The sequence below is a fragment of the Orbicella franksi genome, chromosome 1 (genome assembly GCF_964199315.1).
Source record: "Orbicella franksi chromosome 1, jaOrbFran1.1, whole genome shotgun sequence".
NCBI classification, from domain to species: domain Eukaryota; kingdom Metazoa; phylum Cnidaria; class Anthozoa; order Scleractinia; family Merulinidae; genus Orbicella; species Orbicella franksi.
In genome coordinates this window covers 16,160,815-16,187,838 of record NC_138145.1, presented here as the reverse complement: position 1 = coordinate 16,187,838, position 27,024 = coordinate 16,160,815, and the positions used below count along the sequence as shown (strand labels likewise).

At 37.0% G+C, this 27,024-nt stretch overlaps 2 protein-coding genes across 4 annotated transcripts in view; both read right to left on the bottom strand.

The window, feature by feature from the left end:
- LOC145492946 (potassium channel subfamily T member 1-like) overlaps nucleotides 1-19,763 on the bottom strand; it is a 34,422-nt gene extending 14,659 nt beyond the window's left edge. The window contains exons 1-14 of one of the 3 annotated variants that reach the window (XM_081472337.1): nucleotides 19,621-19,763; nucleotides 9,796-9,846; nucleotides 8,010-8,089; nucleotides 7,109-7,208; nucleotides 6,460-6,528; nucleotides 4,592-4,646; nucleotides 3,688-3,747; nucleotides 3,517-3,594; nucleotides 3,344-3,427; nucleotides 2,224-2,318; nucleotides 1,877-2,057; nucleotides 1,320-1,484; nucleotides 971-1,107; nucleotides 340-403 (exon numbers count right to left, since the gene is read on the bottom strand). In XM_081472337.1, coding sequence (XP_081328463.1) covers nucleotides 340-403; nucleotides 971-1,107; nucleotides 1,320-1,484; nucleotides 1,877-2,057; nucleotides 2,224-2,318; nucleotides 3,344-3,427; nucleotides 3,517-3,594; nucleotides 3,688-3,747; nucleotides 4,592-4,646; nucleotides 6,460-6,528; nucleotides 7,109-7,208; nucleotides 8,010-8,089; nucleotides 9,796-9,846; nucleotides 19,621-19,631 — 1,230 coding nt within the window. In that variant the 5' untranslated portion in view covers nucleotides 19,632-19,763. Of the gene's footprint in view, nucleotides 1-339; nucleotides 404-970; nucleotides 1,108-1,319; nucleotides 1,485-1,876; nucleotides 2,058-2,223; nucleotides 2,319-3,343; nucleotides 3,428-3,516; nucleotides 3,595-3,687; nucleotides 3,748-4,591; nucleotides 4,647-6,459; nucleotides 6,529-7,108; nucleotides 7,209-8,009; nucleotides 8,090-9,795; nucleotides 9,847-14,407; nucleotides 15,323-18,770; nucleotides 19,570-19,620 lie in introns of those variants that run through there. The other 2 variants (XM_081472327.1, XM_081472331.1) reach the window with 2 other exon arrangements.
- Nucleotides 19,764-22,191: 2,428 nt separating this feature from the next.
- Nucleotides 22,192-26,955, bottom strand: LOC145493140 (calcium homeostasis modulator protein 5-like). The gene is made up of 3 exons (XM_081472539.1): nucleotides 25,614-26,955; nucleotides 23,953-24,262; nucleotides 22,192-23,123 (listed from the first exon to the last, which is right to left on the bottom strand). Exons 1-3 carry the CDS (start codon nucleotides 25,733-25,735, stop codon nucleotides 22,713-22,715), a joined length of 843 nt encoding a protein of 280 aa, XP_081328665.1. The 5' UTR covers nucleotides 25,736-26,955; the 3' UTR covers nucleotides 22,192-22,712.
- Between the last annotated feature and the right edge of the window lie 69 nt (nucleotides 26,956-27,024).

Below are 27,024 nucleotides of genomic sequence, written 5' to 3'. Positions count from 1 at the left end.
AAGATCAATGCTTTTCAAACTTCTCAGTTGTATGTTTGCTCAGTTCATGTGCTGTTGTTGTTGCTGGAACTCAAGGTGATCATGCTTACTCTGCTTTCATTTGTTTTAAAGTACCACAACTGTAGTAGCTACATGTATGTAAGTGAACAGCAACACTTCTGTAACATTGTGTATTACTGGCTGTAACATCCAACATCTTGCATGTCTTCTTGTTTTATGTTAAAAGTAATACTTAAAGTGAAAGAAAGAACACATGTCGAGTATGATAGATTATACATGTCAGCCACATGTTGTCAAAAAAAATTATAATACATGAAAACACAAGTCTATTCAACATACAGCTGCCTCCCTGTCGTCTGCATATCTGTCTGTGAGTATAAAGCATCCCTCAGCATCCTCAACCCTGACATTGAAAGATCAAAATGTTACAATGAACAAGTGTTTAAGATAAAGAAATTAATTTACTCCAGCTAGAAGTTTTGATGTTGGCTCTGAGAACATGGTACTACATCAAGTTAATGCTGCAGTTCCTAGAGAGTTATGCTTCAAACACTTATCAGGGCTGTCAATAAGAGCAGTAACCCATAGCACCTGTTACAGCTGAGCATGGTTGATGGGCCGTTGATGTTACGTATGAAATTTCCTGCAGTTGACACAATTCACCTATAAAGTAGCAAGTTTGTTATGGGGCGTGAAGATCAAGGCTACAGGTGGATCAAGACTCAATGACAGTGCTGCTGATAATAGGCAAGTGCAATAGCCACACAATATATGGCATAACAGGGGGATCATCGCTCTGCGATTGGCATGACAGACAAAGTTCCATTGCATGACCAATAGCCTAACCTACATGTATTTCTATCTATATCACAACAAATGTCCAAGTTCTGTTTGTCATAAGTTCATCATTCCCTTTTAATTGATTCCTAACACTGGAAGTACTACTTAAGCACTGATTGCCAACTCATACCTGGCTCTTATCAGGTCTTCATCAATAAGGGCCGATCCTTTTAAGTATGTTACTCTCTGAGACCACAGTGGTACCTGTAACAAGATTCTCAAAGTGCTGTCAAGATCCGAAGGGCAAAGAAGAACCACATGAACGTCCTAAGAAAATAACAGAAAATGGTTGAATTAAAGTAAGGCTAACTAGAACAGGGCACTAATGTCAACTTGAGCAAAGGTAAGGAAGACAAAGCAACTGGTATAAGTTTTAAAAGTATGATTTGTATGGCAAAGTGAGCATATGGGGCCACTTAAACTCATCCTTCTGTTTTGTTACCTCAAAACAAGTAAAAAAATGAGTGTCAAGAACAAACCTGTAATCTACCATCAGCATAGAACTCATTCAAGAAGTCAATCAGCATAGTTGGTCTCAGGGTTGTTGCACATAAAACCACATGTTTGTCAGAGCCAGCCAGCATGCGATTGAATGCGCCACCTTCCTTTTGACGAGTTACCAATAAGAAAGCCAGCTGCTCTAACTAATAGGAAAAAAGTGAATAATTACACAAGGGTGTACCCAAAGGAACTAAACTCATACTGTAATATAATCACAGGTTGCTAAATAAATTCAGTATAATATGCATTTTTTTAGTAATGCATTCTTACTAATGGAGAATGGGTTTCTATTATTACATACCACAAAGTAAATAAATTAAAAGATCACACCAATGACCTGTTACCTTGAATAGAATATTAATGTTTTTAAATAATCTGTGTTGCCACAAAATGTTCCCTTAAGATTAATTTATCAGCAATATATATTAAAATTCACTAAACAATAATTTAATGATATACTTTTCCAAACTGAAAGTATAATTTGTCATTAAGAGAATGAACGTACCAGAGCTAATAACTATCCCATTCAACCTACCTCAACAGGAAGTAGAATGAGAGCAAAGGCTATCATGATCATAACAAATGTCTGTGCTGGCCAGTCATTTGGAGTATATTCACCATATCCAACTGTGCTGAAAGTCACTACCACAAACCAAAGACACACTTGTAAATTCCACTTTGAAGCAGGTCTCTCAAGGTGATGGATGCCACATACTCTGTCAGAAATCACAAGTAATAATAATTATTGCTCCCTCACTTCAAATCATTTCTTACTTCCTTTTTGTTTTCAGAGGAGAGCGGGTAATAGGAAAAAAATATTTTGCTGGGATGGCCTTCCATGTGAATGATACATCAATGGCACAATGTCTAACTTAGACTTACCCAGTAAAAATGATGCAGAGGACTGTTGCAATCACTCTAAGAACTTTCTGTGATAATGCAGACTGCTGGCGGAGGACAAGTCTGTGAAGATCATTCTGCAAATAAGCTGCATCAATCAATATAATATAATTCTTGATTCTGCAGCATGTGGTACAGGTAATCATATTACCAATTACAATCATTGCATCACCAGGGGCATTCCATTTTTTTTCATGTATACCAACAAACATGCCATAGAAATTATAGCAAATCAGAAAACAGAAAAGCTTTTGACATATACTTGATGGCATTACACCCAACCTTCCCAGCATGCACTTTGCGTATGTCTCATTTAATTGTGTTGGCCACTGCTTTTCTATGGCATGGCATAAGATAGTTATGCAGCATTTTCTAGTGGTATATCATGGAATATCCCACTTTTCACTTGTACATTCTTGGTATGCACACTTGCTTAAAGGGTCGTGTGTATACCAAGAAAATACAAGTGGCGAGTGGGATATTCCAAGGTATACTACTCAAACGTGTTGCATAATGAGTCAGCGGATGTGTTTTGAAATGCAGGACTTTTTCATTAAGAGCCGGGCACCTGGTTTGACCATCTAGAGGAAATGTTTTCTGCTAAAGAAGTTCAGTTCAAAACAGGTTGCCTGCCTGTGAAAATCAGTTGCCCTCCTGCTAAAAAAGTTAATGAAACCAATGGAAATGTCTCAGCATTTTAAAAATACACGTATTATTTCTGACTTTTCGGCTGGAACTGCAAACTTGTATGCAATCATTACTGCTTACATTCTACAGCCTGCAAATATTTCAGCAATGATGCTGGAACCTTTTGCAAATAAATCATAATTGCCTAATTAAAACATACATAATTGCTTAATCAAGTAAAAGACATTGCCCAATATTGTCATAAAAGAATTAGATAACAACCACAAGGGTTTCTTGTGCCAAGACTTTCAATGGCTCCAACTCTCACTGAAGCAGGATCTATCAGTATTGATAAATTGATGCAGAATTCAATTGTTTGTCATGTACAGAGTATGAAGCTCCTTGTAAATAACTACGTAACGTACATGACATATGGTACTTCACCATTGAATGATCACTGATCAGTTATACTCACAAGCATTGTATCTAATGCACTCTTAGCAAGCCAGCAATTGAGAAACAAAGGGAGCCACAAATTTCTAAGTCGAAGATAAAATATCTGCAAAAGATTAGTTCATATTTATCAGGTATTATAAAAAAAAAATATTAACTGAGGTTGAAAAGAGAACTAGCAATGAATTTACTTACAGATACTAAAAAAGGTAACCCTAGAAAAACCTCTGCAATGAGACGGCCATTTACAATTTGATTAAGGACTGAGCCTCCCTGGAAATCAAGAACAAAAGTATTATTGTACAATAATAAACTGGATCAACAGTGCATTCTAAGACAAAACAACAGATCAGTTAGAGAAATTACCTTGTAAGTTAAGTAACCAAGGAGAATTGCATCCAGCATACTATAAACTGCAATGATTGTCTAGAGAGAATATATCATATCATGCAGTTATTGTATAGGTGTAAATTGGATGAAGTTTTGTAATTTAATCATTGGCCTAAGTCAATGGTGTTACTAGGCATACCAAGTGCAAAAGTGTGTATAGTCACTGTCAGGACTCTGTTAGTAGTGGGACTTTTGAGATAGAGCAACAACAGACTATGAACAGGACACACTTCATGACTGAGGTGAGACCTTTCATCACATCCCAATTTTTTTTTCTGGAGGACACCCAGGAAGGTTTGGAGTAACCTTAATTTCTGTGTTCTCTGGAAGTACCAAAGCCATACAGGTGATTTACCTTCTTCCTGACCCATAGGTGGGTAAGGTAAGGTTAAGTCTGCATACATGCCAAGTGGCCCACCAGGCCAGAGCTTATCCCTGTTTCTGTTTCTGGACGCTTGATCCAGAGACAAACACACTAACCATGAGGCCACCACGCCTCCTACACCTCTGGACTTGGTAGTACCAAATAACTAAGTGTAGTTCTAGTCCTCCCCTAGATGGGATGTCTGTCCCAGTACATCCTTAAATTTGCCGCTACCCAATTACACACCTGACTGTGCATGTTCTACAGAAGCACTGTGAAATTAAGCGTTCTGCCCAAGAACACAATGCAATAACCTCGGCCAGAGCACCCATAGGTACCTTGGAGTATTTATTCTTAGCAGAAATTATAACAAATTGCAATAATTAATCAAGAGCACAATCCAGGGAGTATTTGGAAGCTGTATTTAGTTTTAGCACACAACAATCACAAAAAACCTTTGAAACTCAAAGAAGATGTACAGGTAGGAACCCATGATGCTGTTCTTTAGGAACTTACTTGTACAATCCATATTTCAAAAGGTCTGTGAACCCACAACAATGACCACCAAAAACTGAAAAGGTACAAAGACATGACAGTGAACAGACATTATTTATCAACAATAAACAACTTCCATGAGTAATCTATCTGCAATTACAGGGTCCGAAATTAACTTTTTTTGGCAGGTGCCAACTGGCGACTGAAATTTTTTTTGCAGTCGCCATATGGAAAAATGTGGTTGCCAAAAAGTGTCATTAAAATTTTTCCTTTGTAGCGAAACAAAACCAAAATTTTTGGTCACCACGGGCTTGCCGGCAAAATATTTGCATTCAATGTAATCAGGACTCAAACCAGTGCTGAAATCATCTTTTGACCACTTTGACAGATCTACATTTCCACTGTTTGATGCCCACAGAATATCTAAATTTTCATCTAATTTCTTCGCGGATGTTCCGTCTCTACTTTGTAATAAATTACAGAAAAGATTTAAGAACATCTTTCGACACCACATTGCCTGAATAAATATTCATGGCAAAAGAACACATGGGGCTTCCTTTGCTCCTGCAATACGTATGTTATGGGAAACCGCTGAAAAAACATTGCGGCGAAGCTTCGCACTGATCATAGCTGTAAAACGTTGTGGTAGATTTATGATAACAGGAAAATGGGTTTTATACTTCAAAAGCAGCGGCAAGGTAAAATGGAAGTGACCAATTGGCGGGCGGCTTTGAATTTTATTTTAATCGATTTGGCTGAAAATCAAAGTTCTTGTTTGTGCAATTATCGTGGCATGAAATAGTTAATCGCCCGCTGGCGACCAGTTGTAAAATTCTGGTCACCAGTGCAAAATGTTTAGTCGCATTGGCAACCAGGAAAGCGCAATTTCGGACCCTGAATTAATGAGTAATCACCTTATAATAAAACAGTAATCGATTATTATCAATGATAAAATGTCACTGACAAATCAAAATCATGTGGGCCTATTGATCTAGTGGATGTAAATGATATTTCTTTGGTGTCCATAAATGACTGTATGCCATAAATATCATTATTATGGTCCTTTGGAAGTTTGTGGAACAAAATGAGCATCAGGTCCATGACAGAGCAGGGGTCACTTGTGACTAAGAAGAGGTTGTCAGAGACCTCCCCACTGAGGGTCTTGGGGACATGTTCTCTAAGAAAGGTTTGAAATCTAAAGGATTGAATTTACAACATTCTGAACATCAAAAAGTAATTTATAAATGGTATTTCCTTAATATCACCACGACATGTAGTTTAAAAGCTTCCCAATTTGTAAATGTCATTGAAGGATCATTTAACCTTTGGACAAACTACCCAGCACTGAAATGCACACCATGCATCAACCAACAAACAAATTAGTCATTACTGGTAGCAAGGAAGAAGTAGCTCTTTGATGAATTATTGTCAATAAAGGTTATTTAAGAAAAATAGCTAACTGGTAATAACATTCTAAGTGTTTGGCCAAATGAGGGTTCAGGTGTCCTGTGGATACCCACTTTTTAAGACAATTTTCACATGTAGCTTTATAAATAGCCCTTTACACGGTTACCTTTGCTCATTTCAGGCTAATTTGTAGTTTTAGCCTGAAATTGCCTCGCATCCACGTTGGATTACATTGTAATGCAAATAAGATAACTTATCCGTGAAAAGGGCTATTTTTCATTCGAACAGCCCCTATAGCACATTTTGGATGCCTACTTTTCTGGCTAATCTGGCTAACAGCCTGGTCATTTTTGTCTATAGCAAGCCTTGCGATAATAGTCAAAGCAAGAATTTTAAGTCCTGAAGCTTAAAGATGTACAATTAGAGCAGCTAGCTTACTTAAGATGATTTTCTATTGATTCAGAAATTGTAGGACTACTTACAAGTCTTCATTTTTGTATTCAGGACAAGACCACTCTGGGTTAGCTGTTCTATTTTCAGGACATCCAAAACTGTTGAAGAAAATTAAACTAATTTATTAATCTCCAAACACCTAATAATAATAAAGATAGAGTTACTGTAGTCAAAACTGACTTATTATTTCACAGTTAATATGCAACTCCTTAAAGCTTTGTTATTGTTAAAATTTATCAACAGTGTAAGGCACTTATAATCAACTTGAAGTTAATCCAGGCAAACATTCACTGTCATTAATTAATTTACCTTGATTAACTTCAAATCTTGATTGTTTGGTTTACTTGACATGTATTTCACATGCCCAGCAACAAAACAGAAACAGTGTAATAAATGAAGAATATGAACAGTTGCAGAATTCATTTCGGGAATTTATTTGCCTATAGGACACCACTGAAATTAACAATGATTTGTGATAGACACTGAGTTTCTTTAAGAGGAGCTGGTATACTGCATAACCACCCTACAACTAGAAATCCAATAAAAGGTAGTCATTTTAGGAAAGTAGAAATATTTTTAACAGATCCTTGTCGTAAAAATTTTGACATAAGTATCCAAGTATGATCATTTCCTGGATAGATCACACTACCGGTACACTAACAGCATACACATACTAACCCGCCTGCTAAGTTAGGTTCTGTGTCTTGGATACTACGAACAACATACAGTACACATGACACTATCTTCAGAGTGAAACGAAATATCTGCCATCTTATACCTATAATGGAACAAACAAAATATTAAGATATCTTGCAAAACAAAATATCAGCTTGATGCTGACTTTAGCATGTTATGATTTCAGCCTTTCACCAGAGAAACAATTTTAATTACTGTATCATGCTATCATTGAACAAAATTAAGATTTTATTATGGTTTTAAAACTAGACAAATAAACATTAAATAGGTTATAACATTAGTATTTTTTTTTAGTTTGAAACACATTTGTATAAAAAAATTCAATAACAAAATTAAAGAATTAAGATAAAACTATTTAAAGTGAACCATTCCTAATATGGCTTCTTTGTTCTTCACAATATTCAATCACTTTAATTAAACAATTAAGGAATTGATAATCATTTATATCGATCATATTTCAAGATTTGAACACTGCAGTCATGTTATTTTTAGCTTTTAACAAAGTCAAAACAAAGCCTTACAATGATGACTTAATATAATGGTTCAGCAAGAGATTCTGTACTGTGAAGACACAAAAAATTTGGCACCAGAATTTATTTAGTGACCAAGTAAAATTGCTTTTAAATTTCTTAATAATTAACTCAATTTGATGCAATTTGATAGAAAATGTAATGGTAAGGTAATCAAACTCTGTTTAGCATTAAGCCAACTGATCAATTCTATTGCTTCAAAAACACTTACATTTAAGAATAGAAATCTTCTGAGGTCTCTTTCTAACAGCACCAAAAAATGACTTTTCAACAATATTTAACTTGTTTATTTTAGCAGGTTTTTAATAATTTAAGCAGTAATAAATTAATATAATTTAATATACACCACTTACTAGATCTTTGATCAGTTACAAAATAGAATTTAACTCTCTCTTTAAATGACTTGTCGTGAACATAATGTTCAACACGCACCCTGTAACATTAAAACATTATCAGAGAAAACCTTGAACAGTGTATCAAAGCATTTTACAGAAAGCATATAACTAAAAGAATTGACATTTACTTTGCAGGGTCTAGCTGTTCAAGGGATGGCATAGATATATAAACACTATCTGCCGGACAAGTCACTGTACAATGGACAAGTGTTGACAAAACAAACTATATATGCTATCCACAGGATAGTGATTTATCTAGCAGATAGCATTTATCTATCCACTGTTTGAACAGCTCAGACCAGATGTACATGAAAATTATCAAGCACACAACTCCAAATTATGAAATTAATTATTAAGTCAGGTGACTATTTTCGCATCAGAGAATATAATTTTCCTCCTTTGATCAATACATCTGTATGTGCAAGAACAGCAACATTTTTCCCTCATTAAAATTTGTTTGTTTAAACTTTGCATTGAAACTGCTTTTAATGCAAACCTTATTTAAAAAAGATTTTGCATGCATGCAGGTATTTGCATGCAGTCATCTTCCAGTTTAGGCTAATGGAGGTCTGAAATTTGAAGTGCATTGACAATGACAAGAATGCCACTCCAGTGATTAATTAAGCAGGTACTGTTTACGTTCTCCAAACACAACTCCTGTATATTACGCACTTTCATTAAATTTATAATAAGCTTTTTTGCTTTCATATTATATTACTGTTTAAATTCATCACAACTTTTGTCCTCAGCCAAAGAAACAAAGAACCATTGGACTTAGGAAGTTGTCAGTGTGAATTCACACCACCAAAGAAAAAACACAGCACTAAAGGAAGTACAGAAACTTGAGCACCTAGTGAATAGATGTTGACCAACTAATTTAATATTTGAATTGCAAATCATCCTACAAAAACATTAAAATTGTAATTTGGCCAGTCCAGTTCAAGACAATTCACTAATCACTCTAAACCATTAAAACGTACTGGGTTTCTTATCGCCAAAAATTGATAGTTTCCAATTTGAAACCCACAGACATCAGAATAAATCAGGAAAATAGCTTTGGGAAAAAATAACCTTCAACGCAGCTGTTGCGTTTGAAGGTGAGAGTTCTCCAGAGAGCAACCTAAGACAGTTGAAAATAAACAAACCCAAAAATGTCCGTCGTTAATATTTACAGCTGTATTTAAAAGGACAACTTCTTGTTTTCTGAGAGTTCTACTGTAAATGTTAGCACTACAGAAAACCCTACGGCTATTATAAAAATAAAATGGCAGAAAATATTTTTTAACTTTGTTTTAGCCACAGTAGGCGGTAATAAAAGCCTTCAAAATAAGGCTACGAGAGAACAATCTGCTGTAATTTCGACAATTTTCGTGTACGAATGGTCAAAAAAGTCCACAGGGTTTGACAGCATTACAGTTTGATGCGATTTCAATACAATACCTGTCAAGATGACTAGTCAAAAAGCCTGCAAATAACCTTTAACAAGATTATCTATTCTCTAGACAATCATCATCAATTTTGCGATTGCAATGAAGGGGAGTAACACATTACAAAGCTCATATTTTTTTCTGTTTCTTCGTGCATTTTCATTTTTTCATTATCCAGAAATAAAGTAAGCTAGTTATATGGTTAATTCACTCCAGCAAACTTGGGCAAACTTTCGAGTAAACGATGGACGACTGAGCTTACGTGAAAACAAATAAGGTATCTTGCACAGGAACTGTCCGAAACATAATACGCCTACCTTTCCTTGTCCTCGCTTTTGTCTGACGAAAGAAGATCCCTCAGTCGATACCTAGGACCAAGAGAATCAAATTCATTCGCAACAGTGGTGATAGCAACCGGTTTGGGGCTATTCTTGACTTTAGTTTGTATTCTAACTTTTCTTCCTTCGTTCGTCGCCATATTTTGTTTGTATCTTTGCAGTCATGCGCAATCCTCTGTATTGATTTTCGTTTTTTTCGCGGGAAAATCCAGCAAGGCCGCAAAACCCTCAAAACCTTCACAGATTTGAAAAATATTTCTGCGTTAAATCAGCCCACTACGGTAGACATCATTACTTCAATATTCAGCCCTCGTCAAATGCTTCGGAAATTCATGAATTATTAAGTACTCCGGCAGAGTAAACATCACACTTTCATGCACCTGACAAACTTATGCAAGTGAAAAAAGTTAATGAAAACTTCGCAGCACAATCAGTGAGAAACGAATAGTGTTTGCTAACGACACAAGTGACGACGTTATGGAAAATTCAGCCATGTTTCATCAATAACGAATTTCCGGAAATACAGGTCTGAATTCTAATTAAGGCAAACCACCTTTTTTGGCGTTGAAAAAACAATTTTCAATAGTTTCGCAGAGGCGTCTTACGGGCAATCATGAAAAACTCACAAGGCTTTTTCACCTAGTTTCTTACACTATTATAATCCAGTAATAATAGAAAAACAATGCAAAATAGGCTTATGCAAAGCAATATTTCGTAATAAGCTGCAATCGGAATATAAAGTGGTTTTAACCTAGGGTCATAATGCACGAATCGACAAAGAAAATCATGCTGAAATATCTGTCATTTTTTGTTAGAACGACAACTAGCGGAATGAACGGTATGCTTCCTATAGGATGGCAGAAAAATTACACATTGATCTTCCACAACGCATTTTCATTGTCGCTTTGTTTTCAACTGATCGTAAGATTTCCACGAAACAAGGTATTTTCTTTTTCTTTTTCGGAAACTGACGAACAGACTTTTCTCATGAAAACTGCATAACATAAACCGAAAGTGGTGATAAGTATATAGAGTGTATAGATCATGGTTTCTTAGTATTATTTTCAGGATTTCACCATAACAAAGTAGCAGGTGAAAGTTTGCGGTTTGGGTTTTGGTATCGCAGCAACCCAGCTAAACTTCACGAAAAACAATAATTTAGTCTCGTGTTTCACTAAAAATATGTAAATTAACGAAACCCTGACTCATAAGTGTGAATAGAGAGTTTCATTTTTCCTCTCTTATTAGTATGTACTTCTCTTCGGTGACATTTGGAAGAACTTATGTGTCAATTTGTCGAAATTTATAGGCGGTCGTGTGACGCGGAATTTTAATATAGGCGAATTAATATGTATAGTTTTGTCTCTGATGAAAACAGGTTATTTTTTGCCTAAAACTGAGAATTACAGTTTCCTAAAAAGTATTGAAGGAACTTTCCATTGCATTTCTTTTCAGTACGAAAGCCTTTCCTTTGTAAAAAGTGCTTGAACAGCACGAACGGAAACATAACGTACAGATGCAAATCTTTTTCATCCGTTTCATCGACGAAAACGAAAAAACAGGCATGCAATGCGTGCGAACTTTCTGACAACAGTATCAAGTAGTAATTTGGATGGTCCTTTGCCGTAAGCGATGCAATACAGCACCGCTCATGCTTGAGATGAGAACTCTTGTGATAAGAGAAATACGATATGCCGCTTTATAGTCAGCATGAACGGATACGATTCAGATCCAAATGAATTTTTTAAAAACAAACAAACAGACTAGCGACGAAGTTGCTATGAGAGACTTTCCATTGCATTTCTTTTCAGTGCGAAAGCCTTTCCTTTGTAAAAAGTGCTTGAACAGCACGGACGGAAACATAACTTACAGATGCAAATCTTTTTCATCCGTTTCATCGACGAAAACGAAAAAACAGGCATGCAATGCATGCTTTATAGTCAGCATGAACGGATACGATTTAGATCCAAATGAATTTTTTAAAAACAAACAAACAGACTAGCGACGAAGTTGCTATGAGAGACTTTGTTGGACAGAAACCCACAACGTCAATGATGTAGGTTAAGTGTTCAGGCCCAAATTACAATGAGCCCCCACCGCCGAGCCTGTTCTGGTTTCTCTATGTAACATAACGGAAATGGGAAGATTGCTACTCCTCCTGAATGAGCTTGCCCGCCAAAACTAGCACAAAAGCATTTTTCAGGCTGCCTTGTCAATCTGCCGCTACTCATTTATGCCCCTGGGTGGAGAGAGGCAATGCGGAAGTAGCTTGTCTCCCCAAAGTGTCGCTCAAGAACACAGAACAGAAACCCCCACCGCAGCACTCGCACCGGCCACTCAGTCCGGGGTTTAACACGATATTTACCTCTCTAAAATTTTTAAAAGCAGAATTTTTAATAGATAGACTGTCTGATTTTACTACAGCTGGTGTGATATGATATTCACAACAGGCTTGAAATTTTCTACCTGTCAAATTGTGCATCAAAACCTCAATTTATAATTTCTTGACTGACGTCGGTGAACTTCACGTTGACGAGTTAAAATCGTGGAAAATAACATGAAAATTTGGTTTTTTAACGAGAACGTGACTTATCTGAAAGATTCGGGAAAAGATCAAATTTACAAGGACATCAAATATTTAATAAAAGGGTTTTTATGCCGTCAGAAAAGCACAAATTAAGGAGAGCATACGATTCCATTAGCGGCGGGGTATTGAGTAATTCTTTATCAGATGGACTGGTTTGTTTACAAAATATCGCAGCGGGAACCCCGTTAAGATAAGCACTTTGGATAAAAAAGAAAATTCGGGTTAGTTTTCAGTTTTCAGATGAAAAATGTGAATCTGAAATCCTCATGATAAGGGAAGATAAGAACATCTCAACTTGTCGTTTTGATTTCTTATTGTCAGGACATGTAACACGAATGCCGCATCAAGAGAGGTATATTACCCTCTCGTGGTCGCATACATTATTAGCTGAAGACGACGCAAAATTACCAAAGGATGAAACCTGTCCACCGCATAAATTATCTTTGAATAATGAGAAGCAGGCATTCCAGGTTGTTGTCAAACATCAACCCACTAAGTCTGATTTCAGCCAGACAACATGCTGATCCTAACCATTTTCTGGTGCCCTTCTTAGGTTTGCAACTATTACCGATGGTATGAACAAAAAGTGAACTTCACAAATTTGCCGGTTCTTCCTCTCTGTTAGATCACATGTGATAAACATCAGCCGCGACTCTCCGGACTAAAGGCAGGCGGCGAGAATATAAACGACTTGCTATCTCATGAATCTCGTCTTAACCCTTGACCTAGATCCAGATTCTTCCAAAGGTATCATTTTTAGAATTGTATGACTACTATCCCGGCAGAACAGTAAAGAGAAACTGTGGTTTGATCCTTTGAGTAACAAATGATATGCGAATAACTAGGCTGTCTCTTGTTTAACTAGTTGTACTATGGACTTGCTGTCGGCTAATTTAAATTGTTTTCTTTTTTCTGTTTAACTTTGTCGCTATAATCACTCTCCTGAGTTAATGAAAAATAAACACTTGCAGCTCTGAAAATTCACACGAAAAATAAAATAAATTTTTCACTTGTTCATTTATTCGGTGGTTCAAACATCTCGATATCTGCCCGGTTGTAGATCTAATATCTTCATGTTAAAGCGAAAAACAATTCAGCCAAGAGCTCGCATTAACATGACGGAGTTAGCTTTCCTGTTGTCAAAACATTAAACTCATTACCACTTGCAAACTTTCAGTTCAACTTGTTGGTCACTAAACCTTTTTCCGCTTAGAATGGACCGAGGCTGAATCGAAATACGGTGCGGTTTAACAATGAATGATTGTTCAATTCATAATTCACATCCACCTAGTAATTTTTATCACTACTCGGTTTCATGTTCGTTACATGATTCGTTTCTCGCGTTAAACACTTCCCGGATAATTATTCCTCACAAATTTTAAGCTTGTGAACAGTATATGCACGCCATCGCGTATCTGCTAACGTAAAAATGATTTTGATTAAGAAAAACAGCTTGTTGGAGAATATATAGCATACACACGTTGTGACACATAATTTATAGAATGATGTTAAAACCAGAAAATATCATAAATTAAGGTATACCGTGTAAAACAGTCTAAGGCATTTACGAATTGTTTTCGAACACCGGCCGGAATATTTGCGATTGCAATAAAAAATCAGCGGTGTGCGAGATCAGCACCAAAATGACATTCATCGCTAGTGTCGTGTTGCTCTGAGAGACAAACAATAAACTGTACGTTTAATGTTTAGTGAATGTGTTGTGCATGTGTTGAAAATGCAACTCCTGATCGAGCAAATATGTCTCAAAATATAGATGTAGAAAATAAAATCGAATCTAGCAATGATCGACATTCTTAAGTCGATGGCCACTAGGTTCTGAAGTAAAAAAGAACTTTCTGTATGGGAAAAAGTCATGTTGCGGGGTTGCCAGCGTATGGGCCTCTTGGTCTTCACGCGAAGCAGCGCATTGTAACATAGTAACTCCAACCACGTAGCGAGGATGAATGTATTTTACATATTCAAAATGTGGTTTGCGTACAATACCTTGGATGGCTTGCTAAACTGGGAGGAAGAGGTGGAAGCAACATAGGAACATCGTCAGAAGTTTGGCGAGCTGCCGTATTTCCGTTTGCCATCTTGCAATTTTTGGTTAATCTAACGAATTATGAAATTTCCAAGCGAGCATATATTATTGATCAGCAATATGAGGACAATATGACAAACGAATGGCTTCCAGCGGCTTCATGGGCTCCTTTTGTAAATTCGACCAATTAGATGACAAGGTGATCGTCAAACGGACAGGTGATTGAGTTCTCCTGTTGAATACATTTGTCAAATATATTAATAATGCTTGGGAATAGCACTCGCTTGAAAAATTACTTGTCCTAGTGTTTCTGTCGTCAGAGACCCCAAGAACGATGATTTGTATCTCAGTAGTTTTTTAATCGCCACCTGCGCATTAATTTTCTCTCGACGCGTCAGTGTTTTTGTCAATATTTTCATCGCTTTTCCATTTAGAGCGCGCAATTGTCCACTAGTGACTGTAAAATTTATGGATTAAAAGATATTGTTTTCAAAGAATATTCTAAAGACAGCATTGTTTATTGCCACAGGCGTTAGAAATTGAAGAAGCGAAGAGATTACCTCCAAAGTATCTTATCTCATTCACGCTTATGACCACAAAGGGGATATGCACTTAAAATATATATTTTCCTAATGTTCTAAAATATAAACACAATGACTCCTTGAAGCGCTTGGTGAAGACAGCAGCACTCGTCACATGGAAACATTTTGCCTCCAAAGCTCAGCAAACATCGCGGTTTCTGACAGTTAAATATATTCTTCAGAAATCCTGGTAAAATGTGCTTGTATTTTTGTGTTCCCAGAAATCGTGAGTTTCACACAAAAGAGAGACAGTTTTTAGTCTATTTTTTAATTGTGCGCAAAATTGTTTCGAAAATTAAAAATCATGCTGAGTCTTTTCTTCTGAGTCAGAGTAAAATATTTCTTTCTCTGCCTTTTAATTTCTTTACAATGAATCAAGAACTCAATATTTCATGGGCGTTTTATAATATACATAAACGTGAGATCTTTGCGAACAAAAGAAAAAGAAAACGTCTTTTCAGTGATTCTGGTCAACCTTTTTTACCGACTTCCGTAAGAGTAATAGCATTGATTACTTTGTACAGAAGAGAAAGTCTCTTATCGGAATAATAACACGGGATAAGCACTTAAGCATACGCCTGTCTTTTAGTTACTTTTATTTTTTTATCAGTGAAGATTTTTTCTACAACGTTTGTTGTAAGAAATTGAAAAATGATCAGGAACAAACGACAGTGAATACTTGTTTCTTCCCTCTCGCAGTAAATAGCCTCCGAGTTCAGGCCGAGCCGAAATGAGCTCTTACTTGAGAAAACAAAAGTACTTCTTAATACGTTCAATCTGCAAACACTTGTCTCTTTTAAAATGCTTAATTTATTCCTCGCAAGATATTCAAGAGATGTTGTTATGTCTCAGATTCAACCTGAAGAATTGCGTACTGAAGATCACGATCTGAAGACGTAACTCAATAGAATGTTTTCTATATAGTCTCTGATTCGTTGCTAGTTACGTTTCAAATTGGAGGCAAAAATTAATGGATCTCGGTGAAACTACGTCATTGGTTATTCGGTATAGAGTGTATTCTTGGTTGAAAGGGCCACCTCCACAATGTCACGCGTTTCCTATTTTTTCTTTTTTATTTAAAAAAAAAACAAACAAACCTCATCGCTAGACTTATCATACCGAATTTAGTGAATACGCGAAGTTTCGTAAGAACCCATCGGAAGCTCATGGAAATATGGGACCCCCAAGTTTGCCATTTCTGCAAAGATCTACATGCTATAGAACAAGCGCTTGTCCTATGACATGCATTTTTCTGTAAAAAAAAATGGCAGGTTTGAGGCACCAGGTTTCCATGAGTTTGTAATGGATTCTTACAAAATGTTGTATATTTAATGAGTTTGGTACGATGAATTGATCTATGGAGGTTGGTTTCTGTTTATATCAAAATTGTTGATATTGCGTGACATCGTCAAAGCGGTCCATTGCAACTCTCACTCTCGAGAGAGGAAGCATGCAGGCAAAACAGTGACGATGGTTTGCTTGTCAAGTTAACAAGCTTTTCGTTTTTAATACTCCGTTTTCATAAGTTTTACGAGAAACGTTCAGAATAACAGAAACGTGTTATAAGTCAATCAAAAGTCGAGGGCAAATAAACACAAAGAGTAGGAAGGACATGGCTGTTATTTTCTATTAATTATTTCTCGTGATTGATTCATGATCTCACGTCATATAGGCTGCAAGCAGTCTTTTTCTTTTCGTAATCATTTTATAACGCACACGCAAGAGGTAAAGCAACGATAATGCGACTTGGACACTCAAGTTTTTTTTCCCGCTTAGTGCAAGAACGTGTGCTTGCCACGAATTTTCCTTCGTTCTTTGTGTTGTTTTTTCTAAGTTGTGATTGGTCCACCCACTTCTATGTAATTGTTTTGTTTTTGGTTTAAATGAGACACTCCATATTGAATATCGCCTTATTGGCCAAAAATAATTGCAGTATGTTGCACGCTGCAGCACCTAGTGAGCAGAAAACCGCAGCAGTCACATGCAGTTATCACATGTGACGTGTTTATGGACTCAAGTAATGAAAACATTGTTCTATTTTGACTAGAGACTGAAAGTCGCGCGAACCGCAAGAGCAGCAGTGTTTGATTTTCCTTTTTCTCTCGATTTAGTAAATCATGCAAGAGTTGGGTTGATTGAAGAGCGAGAGATGTCTCAAGCAAAACTGCAGCTGAAGTTATCCTGGTAGGTAGTTCGTAGATGGCTTTGGAGGGTAAGGGGACTGGCAGATAACAAGTTGGTACTAGTGCTGTATCTCCCGTCCACCAGTGCTCCGCTCCACAGTTGGTGAGGGAATATCAAAACACCTTTTACGAGAAAATAGTAATAAATATAAAATCTATTGTCAAATGAAAGGTCAGTTGAGTCACGAGATATTACAATGCAGCGTCCATCGAAATAAAAGGCCAAAAACCTCGACCAAAACAGCGAAATTCAGCAAATCGTGGGCGTAATTAGTGATTCTTTTTCGTTTTAATGAAAACAAAACTAATATTGGTGTTCCTAGTTTGCATTACTGAGCATCTGAGTGACTACGTGAAATTAAAAAAAAAAAAGCACTTTTGCCCAAGCCACTTGTTTTTTCGGGACATTTTTATTACTTATGCACACAGGTTAATGCGTCATAAAAATTGTCAACATCACTGACAGCTTTAATTCTACGCTGGCTGAAAGACTACAAATTGGTAAATTATAATGTAAATTTCCTCTAGTGGCTGGAGTCGCACTGTTAAGAACTTTAACTCTTGAATAATTTTTCATTTACTGTATATAAATGAAAACGTGGAATTGTTGCAATTTTTAACCTTGACAATAACAGTTTCCAATGACTACAAATTGTTTAAACAGCCCAAGTAACAGCCCAAGGAAATTCATTTTGTCTGATCAGAAAAATGCCTTCGTCTGTAAAACAGATAGCGAGAAACTATGTTAATTAAAAGGAAGTTTCAAAAACATCAGTGATGAGTATTTTTCCCCTCCTGAGTTTCTGATCTCAAAGTGGACCTGTGCAGGCCGTGTGTTCGCTCTGACAGCTATGCATGATTCAGGCAGTGGTTTGACCAAGAGAATGAAAAAGATGTCAGTTGTTTTCTTGTGTTATTTGCAATGTTACAATTGTGACCGACAGCTGCCCTGTATGAAAAATTTGAATAATATCTATAGCAGGCTTATTATATTGACGTCGCTGACTACAATTGTATCTTAAAGTACTTGTAGTAAAGCTGAAAATATTTTTCAGTACCGTTTGTTAAATATGGACTGGATACAGGCGGGCTCCCCTGAAAGTTCACCGCTTTTTCGAGTGGAAACATTATGAATTGTGCAGGAAGAGATGCTCATGCTATGTAGAAATAGCTAGGACATTCTAAAATATTGCATAAACACTTAATTACGATCGATAGACCGCGTTAAAACACGGACAGAGGCAAGGTGAACAGAGAAAGCTTTACCACAAAACATACAATCAACTAGTGAATACGTGAAAGATACTGGCGTTAGCAAATGTCACTTCGATCAGTCTAAGCACACGCATAAAATAGCGAAATTCGGATTCATTCTAAATAAATATGTTTCGGAGGTAGAATTTGCAAAATTAAAAGCTTCCGATTCTTCGCGAGATAACGAGCGAGATTAAAGGACGTTCGACTTTAACACCCAACATCTTAGCAATAACTGCAGAACTTCCTTAGTAAATGAAACACTGATCGCAACAAATTCTACTTTCTGCCTAGCTCAACCAAACCTTGTTTCGCTGTCGGCGGGAGTGAGTAAGTCGCGGAAAATGGATCTTCTTGGCGCGGCAGATTCACTTTGGGATCGCGCTTGACGAGCAGTCTCCGCAGTTGTGGAAGCCATTTATTGTCGCGGAGAACACATCACGGTGAAACTGTGTCCGTTTAAATGCTTCTCACCAAACTTTAAAGTGTTTATCCACAACGCTTACAACGCATGCTCCAAAATCAACAGCTGTTTACGAATTAATGTAGCGAATGTTTTCAATTTATGCATGTTGTCTTGTGATGTTTTCGGTCCTTGACCCTCGGACTTGTTTTCTTCTCAAGTTATTAGGCGGTGCCATACATGAACCATCAGCCCAAATTATCGTTTGATTACATAAATGTCGTTTGGGGGTTTCGAGTTCACTTCTAATACCCCCAATTAAAATTTAAAAAAATAGGGTAAACTCCGAGTATTCTCTTGTGAAATATCCTTTTGTCGCCAATATTGAATGCGCAATATCTTCATGTGAAAAAAAACCGGATGGATATAATGAAAGTAAACTTAAGGCAAAGGGGTTTTAAGGAGTGGCGGAAAATCCTAATTGTATACTTCTCTTAGCAGCTGTTCACTAATACCTAAAATATACACACTCGCATAATTGCTAAAAAAATAATTGCCTCAAATCATAATCTTTATTTATATGGCGCAGGAAAATGGCTTTTACGTCGTCGTGAAGCTTTTATTTCAAGGACACCATGTACAACCTACATTATGTTGTAAAGTTCGAATTGCTGTGCAGACGGTGTAATTTTCAACCTAACGTCTAAAAAGAATTATATCGTTAATAAGACATTGAAATGATGTTTACTTACTTGTTTGACATTTTGACCTGCTTGCGCAATTCAAGGCCCCTTTTTACCGACTCAGAATCAGTGTTTTCTTAGCAATAAATATAAATGAGCTAGCTCAAGTGCCGTTTCCTCCTAAACCGTCATAAAATCTGATTGATGCGAATGCACTTGAAGGTTGTACCACTTCCAACGCGGGAGTCAGGGCTTACTATGATCGGCGACGTATTTTAAACTGGCTGCTCACAAAAACTCTTTACTCATTCGCATAAATTGAATAATTTCTTTTGAAAATTAGTTTATTTATGTTAAGGTATACCACATAGAGATTCGTGGAAAATTGCAGAGCTGAAAGAAAGGTGAGAAATTGAATGGCTATTTTGATCTCAATTGACAAGTCAGTAGAATAAATGATTCAGCCCTTATCACCTGGTTTCGGTTTCCAACATTCTAAAGGTAGTAGATATATATACGTATTCGGGAAGACTGAAAAAACGTTTTTGTCCATAGAATAGCTTTATGTGAATATCGCCCTGTTACAACCAGTTGAAACTTAGTCGCAGAAATCCTTGTTTTGACGTTCTGATATACCAATTCACAGCTCGCTTCACAGACAGAACTCATAAATTTATGATGCCCTTTTTATCGTTAATTTGTCCCTGTTTCTTGTTAATAATATTACTATCATACACTTGTCCCCCCTGCATTCCTCAGTGGGATACAAAATGTGTAATTTAAGCTCAAGTTTCGCAAAGGAAAAACAACATTTTTGTTGCCGCACTAAAATGCTAGTAGTTACATCCCAATTTATACATCGATTACAGTTGACTTCTACTTTTCAAGGAGAAAACCCAGGGTAAAGCCTTTGAAGTATGAAAAAATTTGGACAAGTTTTGCGCCTAAATTATGAATGCCTTTCTGAACTGCTCTTCTCTATTGCGAGCAAAGAGTTTTGCGCGAAATGCAATTTTGTCCGCCTTGTCAGTTCTAAACTTTCGAAACATGCAAAGTAAAAGTACCTCACAGCATTTTTCTTGTTGATCAACCTGAGCGGACATTTTAGATTGGTGCGGTGATAACTGCATGTTTGACGTTTGTGTTGGTTCAAATTTGCAACCGTGGATAAATATGCCTGGGTTTCTTTTAGACAAAATTAAAATCATTTTAGTTTTAAACGTCAGGGTTAGGGTTATAGATGCTAAAGCGCTTTTCGCTGTTTTCGTACAACTTTACAAAGCGAATAAACATGTTTGTGTGGTTTTGCGCTTTGTGCTTTTGATTGGCTCACAAATCGCGCATTTTAATTTATCCTGACCAACAGAAGCTTAATTCTCTTTTGTCAATCAAGTGTAAAACAAGGACTAATCAGTCTTGATTGGCATACAATCAAGGTGTCGGTGCTAACTTTGATTATGTTTCAGTGTTACAACTTTTTTAAGTTGCATGTATTAAAACCAACTCCAAGGTTATTATTCTGGCCAATCAATAACTCATGTAAATAACGCAGTGAACCAATCAGAACTTCTGAAACCTAAAGCCTAGAATTGGTAATGGTAATGTACTTTCAAGACATATGTTGTTAAAAGCACTTTACAGTTCAAGTCAAAATGAGGTTGTAAGTCAACAGTAAAATATGGTTGCATTCTCATTGAGATAAAGTAACAGTTTGATTTATCATCATCATCATCATCATCAGTCTTCCTCGCGGTATTTTCTCAATTCATGATTATTAAATTCATGAGCTATTAATGGTATACCAGTCCCTGATATCATAGAATGAATACAAAAAAACGTCGTTTGTGGAAGCGCTCTTCGAATGTCAGAGTGACATGCCTAGCTAACCCTCTGAGGAATGTTAAGCCTCCAAACATCAGCTTCACCAGTAGGGTCCTGGCTTCACAAACTCCTTACGCCGACGCGGTGCGACAGTTTTGTTGGTAACTAATAACCTGTTCCACTTTAAAATAGTCTATATGCGTGAATGACATGTATATACAAGACTGTATTGGTGGTATAGACTGCACGCCTGTGTTGCAGGTTGGGAGAGGCGAGAGCCGAGGAAATGGAAAGCACACTTTGCATAGATATACTTTACGGCTGGTTCTCGACTGCCACTAACCTAATCCATTTGTCACCATGAACAGTACTGAATTTCTATTACGCGAAAACAAGAGAAAATCGATCTTCTTTTGACGAAAACAAATACAATTACAGCTGCTGTTCAATATATTTGTGGATTTCAAACTGGCCCACGCATTATGAGCCCCTCATCATAATTTGCTCTAGTTTACAATCGTTGAAACCAAGTTGTATTGTATTAATCTCAGCAAAGGAATATTTAACGTAAGAGAAGAAATGTGCAACCCCAACCTAACAGAGGCATCAACAACGGGAAAAATAACACTGCTACTATTGAACATCACAGCAGCTGACTGTGGCTGGAAACAGTTGAACAAAACTCTGTTACTTTAATAACGTGCACTGAACATTAGAATTTTTTCAAAGCATACGCCTATTTCATGTTTTGTTAAACTGAGAAAAACTGGAGAAAACGAAGAAATGAATTTTCACTTTATCCAAGAATTCTTATGAGATTCTTTATTTCATCGTTTTAAACCATTATGCAACGAATTTCTACTTATGTCAATAAGTTCCAGAGCAAAGAGCAAGACACACATGTAATGCAAACGAAAATCAAAGATGAAAAGCAAAAAAAGCAGGTAACGAACTGATCTCCAGCTTCTAAGGCCCCATTCACATTACGCCGGAGGAATTTGAAAACGGAGTTTTCACTCTAAAAACACATCAAATGTTTTCCGTCCACACTCCGCCGGAGGAATATAAAAACTCAGCAATCACCAGTCAGAGAAATCACTTGGTTATCGTGTTGCCATCGTTTTCGTAAAGCTCCGTTTTCAAAATGTTTTCCGTCCACACGAAAACGAAAATCTGCCATTTTTCAAGTTCCTCCGGTTTGAGGAGCGTTTTCGTGACGGATTAGTGCAGACGGTAGTCCTAACCGCAGAAATAAAACTGCGTTTTGAAATTTCTCCGGCGTAGTAAGGACACCGCCTTGCAATCTAGATTGTTTAAATTAAAGAGAATTTATTTATAGATCACAGATGCGTGGAATCCATAAGCTGCAGCTCAGTGTCGTCATCATCAAGATCCAATCGATTGTATCTTCCATTTCTGTTGTCAAGATGACTGACAGCTGTCAGTGCTTCTTTGGCTTTGTGAAACGATTCTCTCACATCTCTGCTGGTTCTGCTAAGCTGAAACGCCTCGTTTACCTTCTTCTTTATGTCTTCTTCCACCACAACGTGTAGTTTATCGTGGAATAACCTGCTGAGTATCTTTTTCTCGAGTTCGTTGAAGTCGTCACGGTTTGGAAGCGTATCATCCTCAAAACAGCATCTCCGAATGCAAACGAGGCCCAGCGAAAATAGAGTGGCCGCGATCAGGATGCCGAAACCAAGGATCTGGGACTGCATGTGCAGCTTAAGAACATTCCGCTCAGTGGGTTTCTGAGGAGTACAGATAACATAACATACTTTATTTCCTCACAATTAACATTTAAAATTACAGCTTTTTTATCTTTACCGTATACCTTTTCGGTTGATAAATATTAAAGGTAGAGTATGGGGGTCAAGTAAAAAGCGAGAACCACTGATTAGCGATGAAATAGGAGAAAAACATGTAGGCCTTCTGTTCTTACATTTTCCTGCATGTTAAATTAACTGACGTTACGAGTATTAGTTGTTCCTGTTTGCTTAACAATCCACCGGTGGCGAATAAAATTCAAATCCATAACAAGCTTTTCCGTGAACACACTGATCGAGTCCACTTACATATGACCAGCTAATCACATCTACCTTTTCTTCTATCCCAACGTTTCGATATTTCAGCTTTCCATGGAAATATTTTCTTATCTGGGGATGTTCTAGGTTTAGTGTGTACACCTTAGGGCAGAGAAGATGCACTATATCAGACTACTGAAGTGCCAACTTATCAATAGCATGATCAGTCAAGGGCACATTTAGGAGGTGGAGTAGATTGGGTGGCTAACCACTCCCCCCCTTCTTTTAGAGACGCCAAAAAAAAAAAGAGAAATGAAAAAGATTGTGTATATTATGACAGAATTAAAGACAAACACTCTGGACAGGCACTTCTTAGTAATTTCTAGTTTGTGGCAGTATTTGTTAGTATTTCTGGTGTAACAGTTTTAAATTAGATTCCAATTCTCAAATTGCAACGTCTTTGGGGCATGTCTCGTGGATTCTGCAACCCCAAAGTACCAGCCACTCCCTTTAAAAAATCCTGTATCCGCCCCTGTCAGTGTTTGTTCTTTCTTACCTGTGAGATAATCGTGTCTGGAATATTGCTGTAGCAAGTTGCACTAAACGAGCCTAAGCTTGAACACACGAGAAAGTCTCCATGCAATAAGGCGATGGTAATGTACGCCATGGGTGGAAGAAATGGCTGAAAAAGCTTAGACAGCGACTTCATACGGTAATTACATCTCTCGTTGGCATGTTGTAGTCTACTCGTCTTGAGTATGGACTGCCAAAAGCCTTCACTCGTCATGAAACCGAGGCCCAAAAGGAAGAGGGCGGGGCCCATCATCATAACGAGGCTGTACATGAAATAATTTCTGCAGGGACATCTGTTGCGAGAAAACATGTTTAGTAATGCGTTAAATACATAAGTTTTGATATGCTTTGAAAAGCAATTATGATCCTGACCAATAAGAGCAGAGATTTATCTGCTCGCAAATCAAATGCATAACCTCATGCTAACTTGAGAATTTGATTTGGCGATATTTTCCGCGCTTTACTCAAGTCTACTATGCCACTTTGATTTATGTTGGGGTTATCGCTATTATAAACTGAGTGGAAAATTGCAGATTTTTAGTTATATGACAAGGGAGGTTTGGTTATTTTCGCAGCAGTAACTGAGTAAAGTTTTATTTTACACTTTCTTGGGGAAAGGAAATTGGGAGACTGTGATTCACATTCCGACGAAATAGCGAAATGCAATTTCGATTTTTTTTTTCAGAACCACTATACAAGCTCTAGAAAATGAATTCAATTTAAATATACACGTCAAATGTTTGGTCACGCGTCTTTCTTAAAAAATTAAAATTATTATGTCTATTTTTCACATGTGGCATTTGATCCACAAACAACTCATAAGAAGTCACAACGGAAATCTTTTGTTTAATTCGTGTTATCATAACATGTCCACTTGGCGTGAATAAAGTAGTCAGCTTGAGTAACAAAATTTATTTGTTAAAAAAGGCAAAACTGAGAATCTAAAATTTTAGTTGATTCAATGACAAGACAAGGAAAAACAGGAAAAAAAAATATGGACAAAAGATCCGTCACAAAGCTATTACGTATGTTCCCTTGAGTAGCAATCAATTATTAATCCACATGGATCGGTGGTTAGGACAAAACGCGACATGCAAAACTGATCACAAAAATCAAATTAAAGGACCAGCTGAAACCAACAGAAAACGAACTTTGATTTCTATGATATTCAGATGACTTTTGCGAAACTAGAGTCCATGCAGTTTCTAAGATAGATGTTGTTGCTCTGGACAGGATTCGGGGTCGACTTTTAGCCTCTTTTTCACTGTTCCGATGTAGGAAATAAATTCAATGTTCCTCGCTTGAAGCGGGGCCAGCTGTGAGATTTCTATTTGCTGAATTTCTTGTCTGAAACAAAATGGCATAAAACCAGTGGGGAGAAAACTATTTAAGCGTCCTATACAGATTTAAATTTTCAATTACTTTTAACTTTTGACTTGAATGATAAAGTTGTTCTCACTTGTATATTATTTATTTGCGCTTGGTCATTCACGAATGAAAGCAGAAATATCTTTCTTTTATCGGGTGGGAAATTGAAAAACATGGTTCCGCACATTTAAACGCAATCATGTAAGGTGGGACCATCTTACATCACCGGGTAACAGGCCGAGGAAGTTATTATTCATAAAAAAATAGGCCGCTTACCTGAGCAATTGTGTTCTTATGAATTCCTCAAATCCATAAACTATCACAAGGATGATTGAATTTTTAATAGGTCCTTTTGAGTGTTTGAAGCGCCTTCCAAGAACTTCCAGCAAGTTTGCCATTATGGCTTTCACCTTGAACCAAGACGTCGATGCTTTCGTAGGGATATCAACTGGCGAGGCTGACCTATAACTCGGACTGTTTTCATCCGCCCAAGTCGTTAGCCTATGAAAGGTCTGTGAATAATTATCTTGTTAGGCGAATTATCTGGGGATGTTATCAATATCTTCAGGTATATGGTTTGTATTGTTTTGAGGTATTCGTCTGGGTTTCCGCTTCTTCCCAACTGGCTGAAAAGTTAACCGCAGGAATACATCTCCATGAAAAGCCGGACGAGTTTTGTAGAAAAACAAGTTTTGACTCTTCGTGAATCTTTTATGAGTGTGTTTTTTACATGTCCGAACAAGCAATTCCACGACACAGATTCTAACGGACGATTAAAAGGAGGTTTAAGGAGGTTTTAAGAAATATTTGAAGACGGTCATTTTGAAGGAATTCACGGGTTTTTTTTTAAAAGTACAGCTACCATCATCATTGAAACCCCTCCTGCAATTAGAAATTTACTTCGAAAGAACGTTTTAATTTTCATTTTGATGAAGGTGATCGAATGAAAAGAACTTAAAAGTTACTGAGAAACCTTAGAAAAAGGGAGAAAACAGAAGAAAAACAAAGTCTAGACCTTTTAGATTGAAAGCCATATCATGTATCTTTTGGCATTAAACGGGTCAACAAAGGCAGCATGTATTCAACAGAGGGAGCTTTTTTGATACTTTAAGGGTATTGATCCGAATAAAACATGACTGCAGATGATGTGTTGTTTTAGAGTTGGTACCTCTTTAGTCTTAGGGGTGAATAACATTTCAAGCCACGCCCACAACACCGGATCTCGGTACCTTGTAGGGTTTCTTTCCAGAATTTCCGACGAGCATCCCCCTTTTTTGTATGAGAGTTCCCCGGGGATTTTTTTATGCCTGTGCGATCTATGAATGCAGCATTTGAACTGTAATGCATCATTTTTGTAGGCATACATAATAATGATATTGCCTATGATCTGCCGAGTTCTGGCGCTGATGAGAAGGGAAGGGTTCTAATCGCTGGCGTTTTCAAGTACTGAAAAAGCGAATTAAGCAAGTTTAAAGGATAATTAATTGTGCGACAAAAGAATCACCCCTTCATCGCCGGCCTGTTTTCTTTGCTTGCTAACTTTACTTGACAGAACACGGTTGAAGAAATTTGCAGATATAAGGTGGCGAGGAAGGTTCCAAAGAAATCATTAGGCTCTACATGAGTCTTACTTCCTTTTATTTTACTAGAGAAAATAAATTTCTTTAAAAATGTAGTATTTACTGAA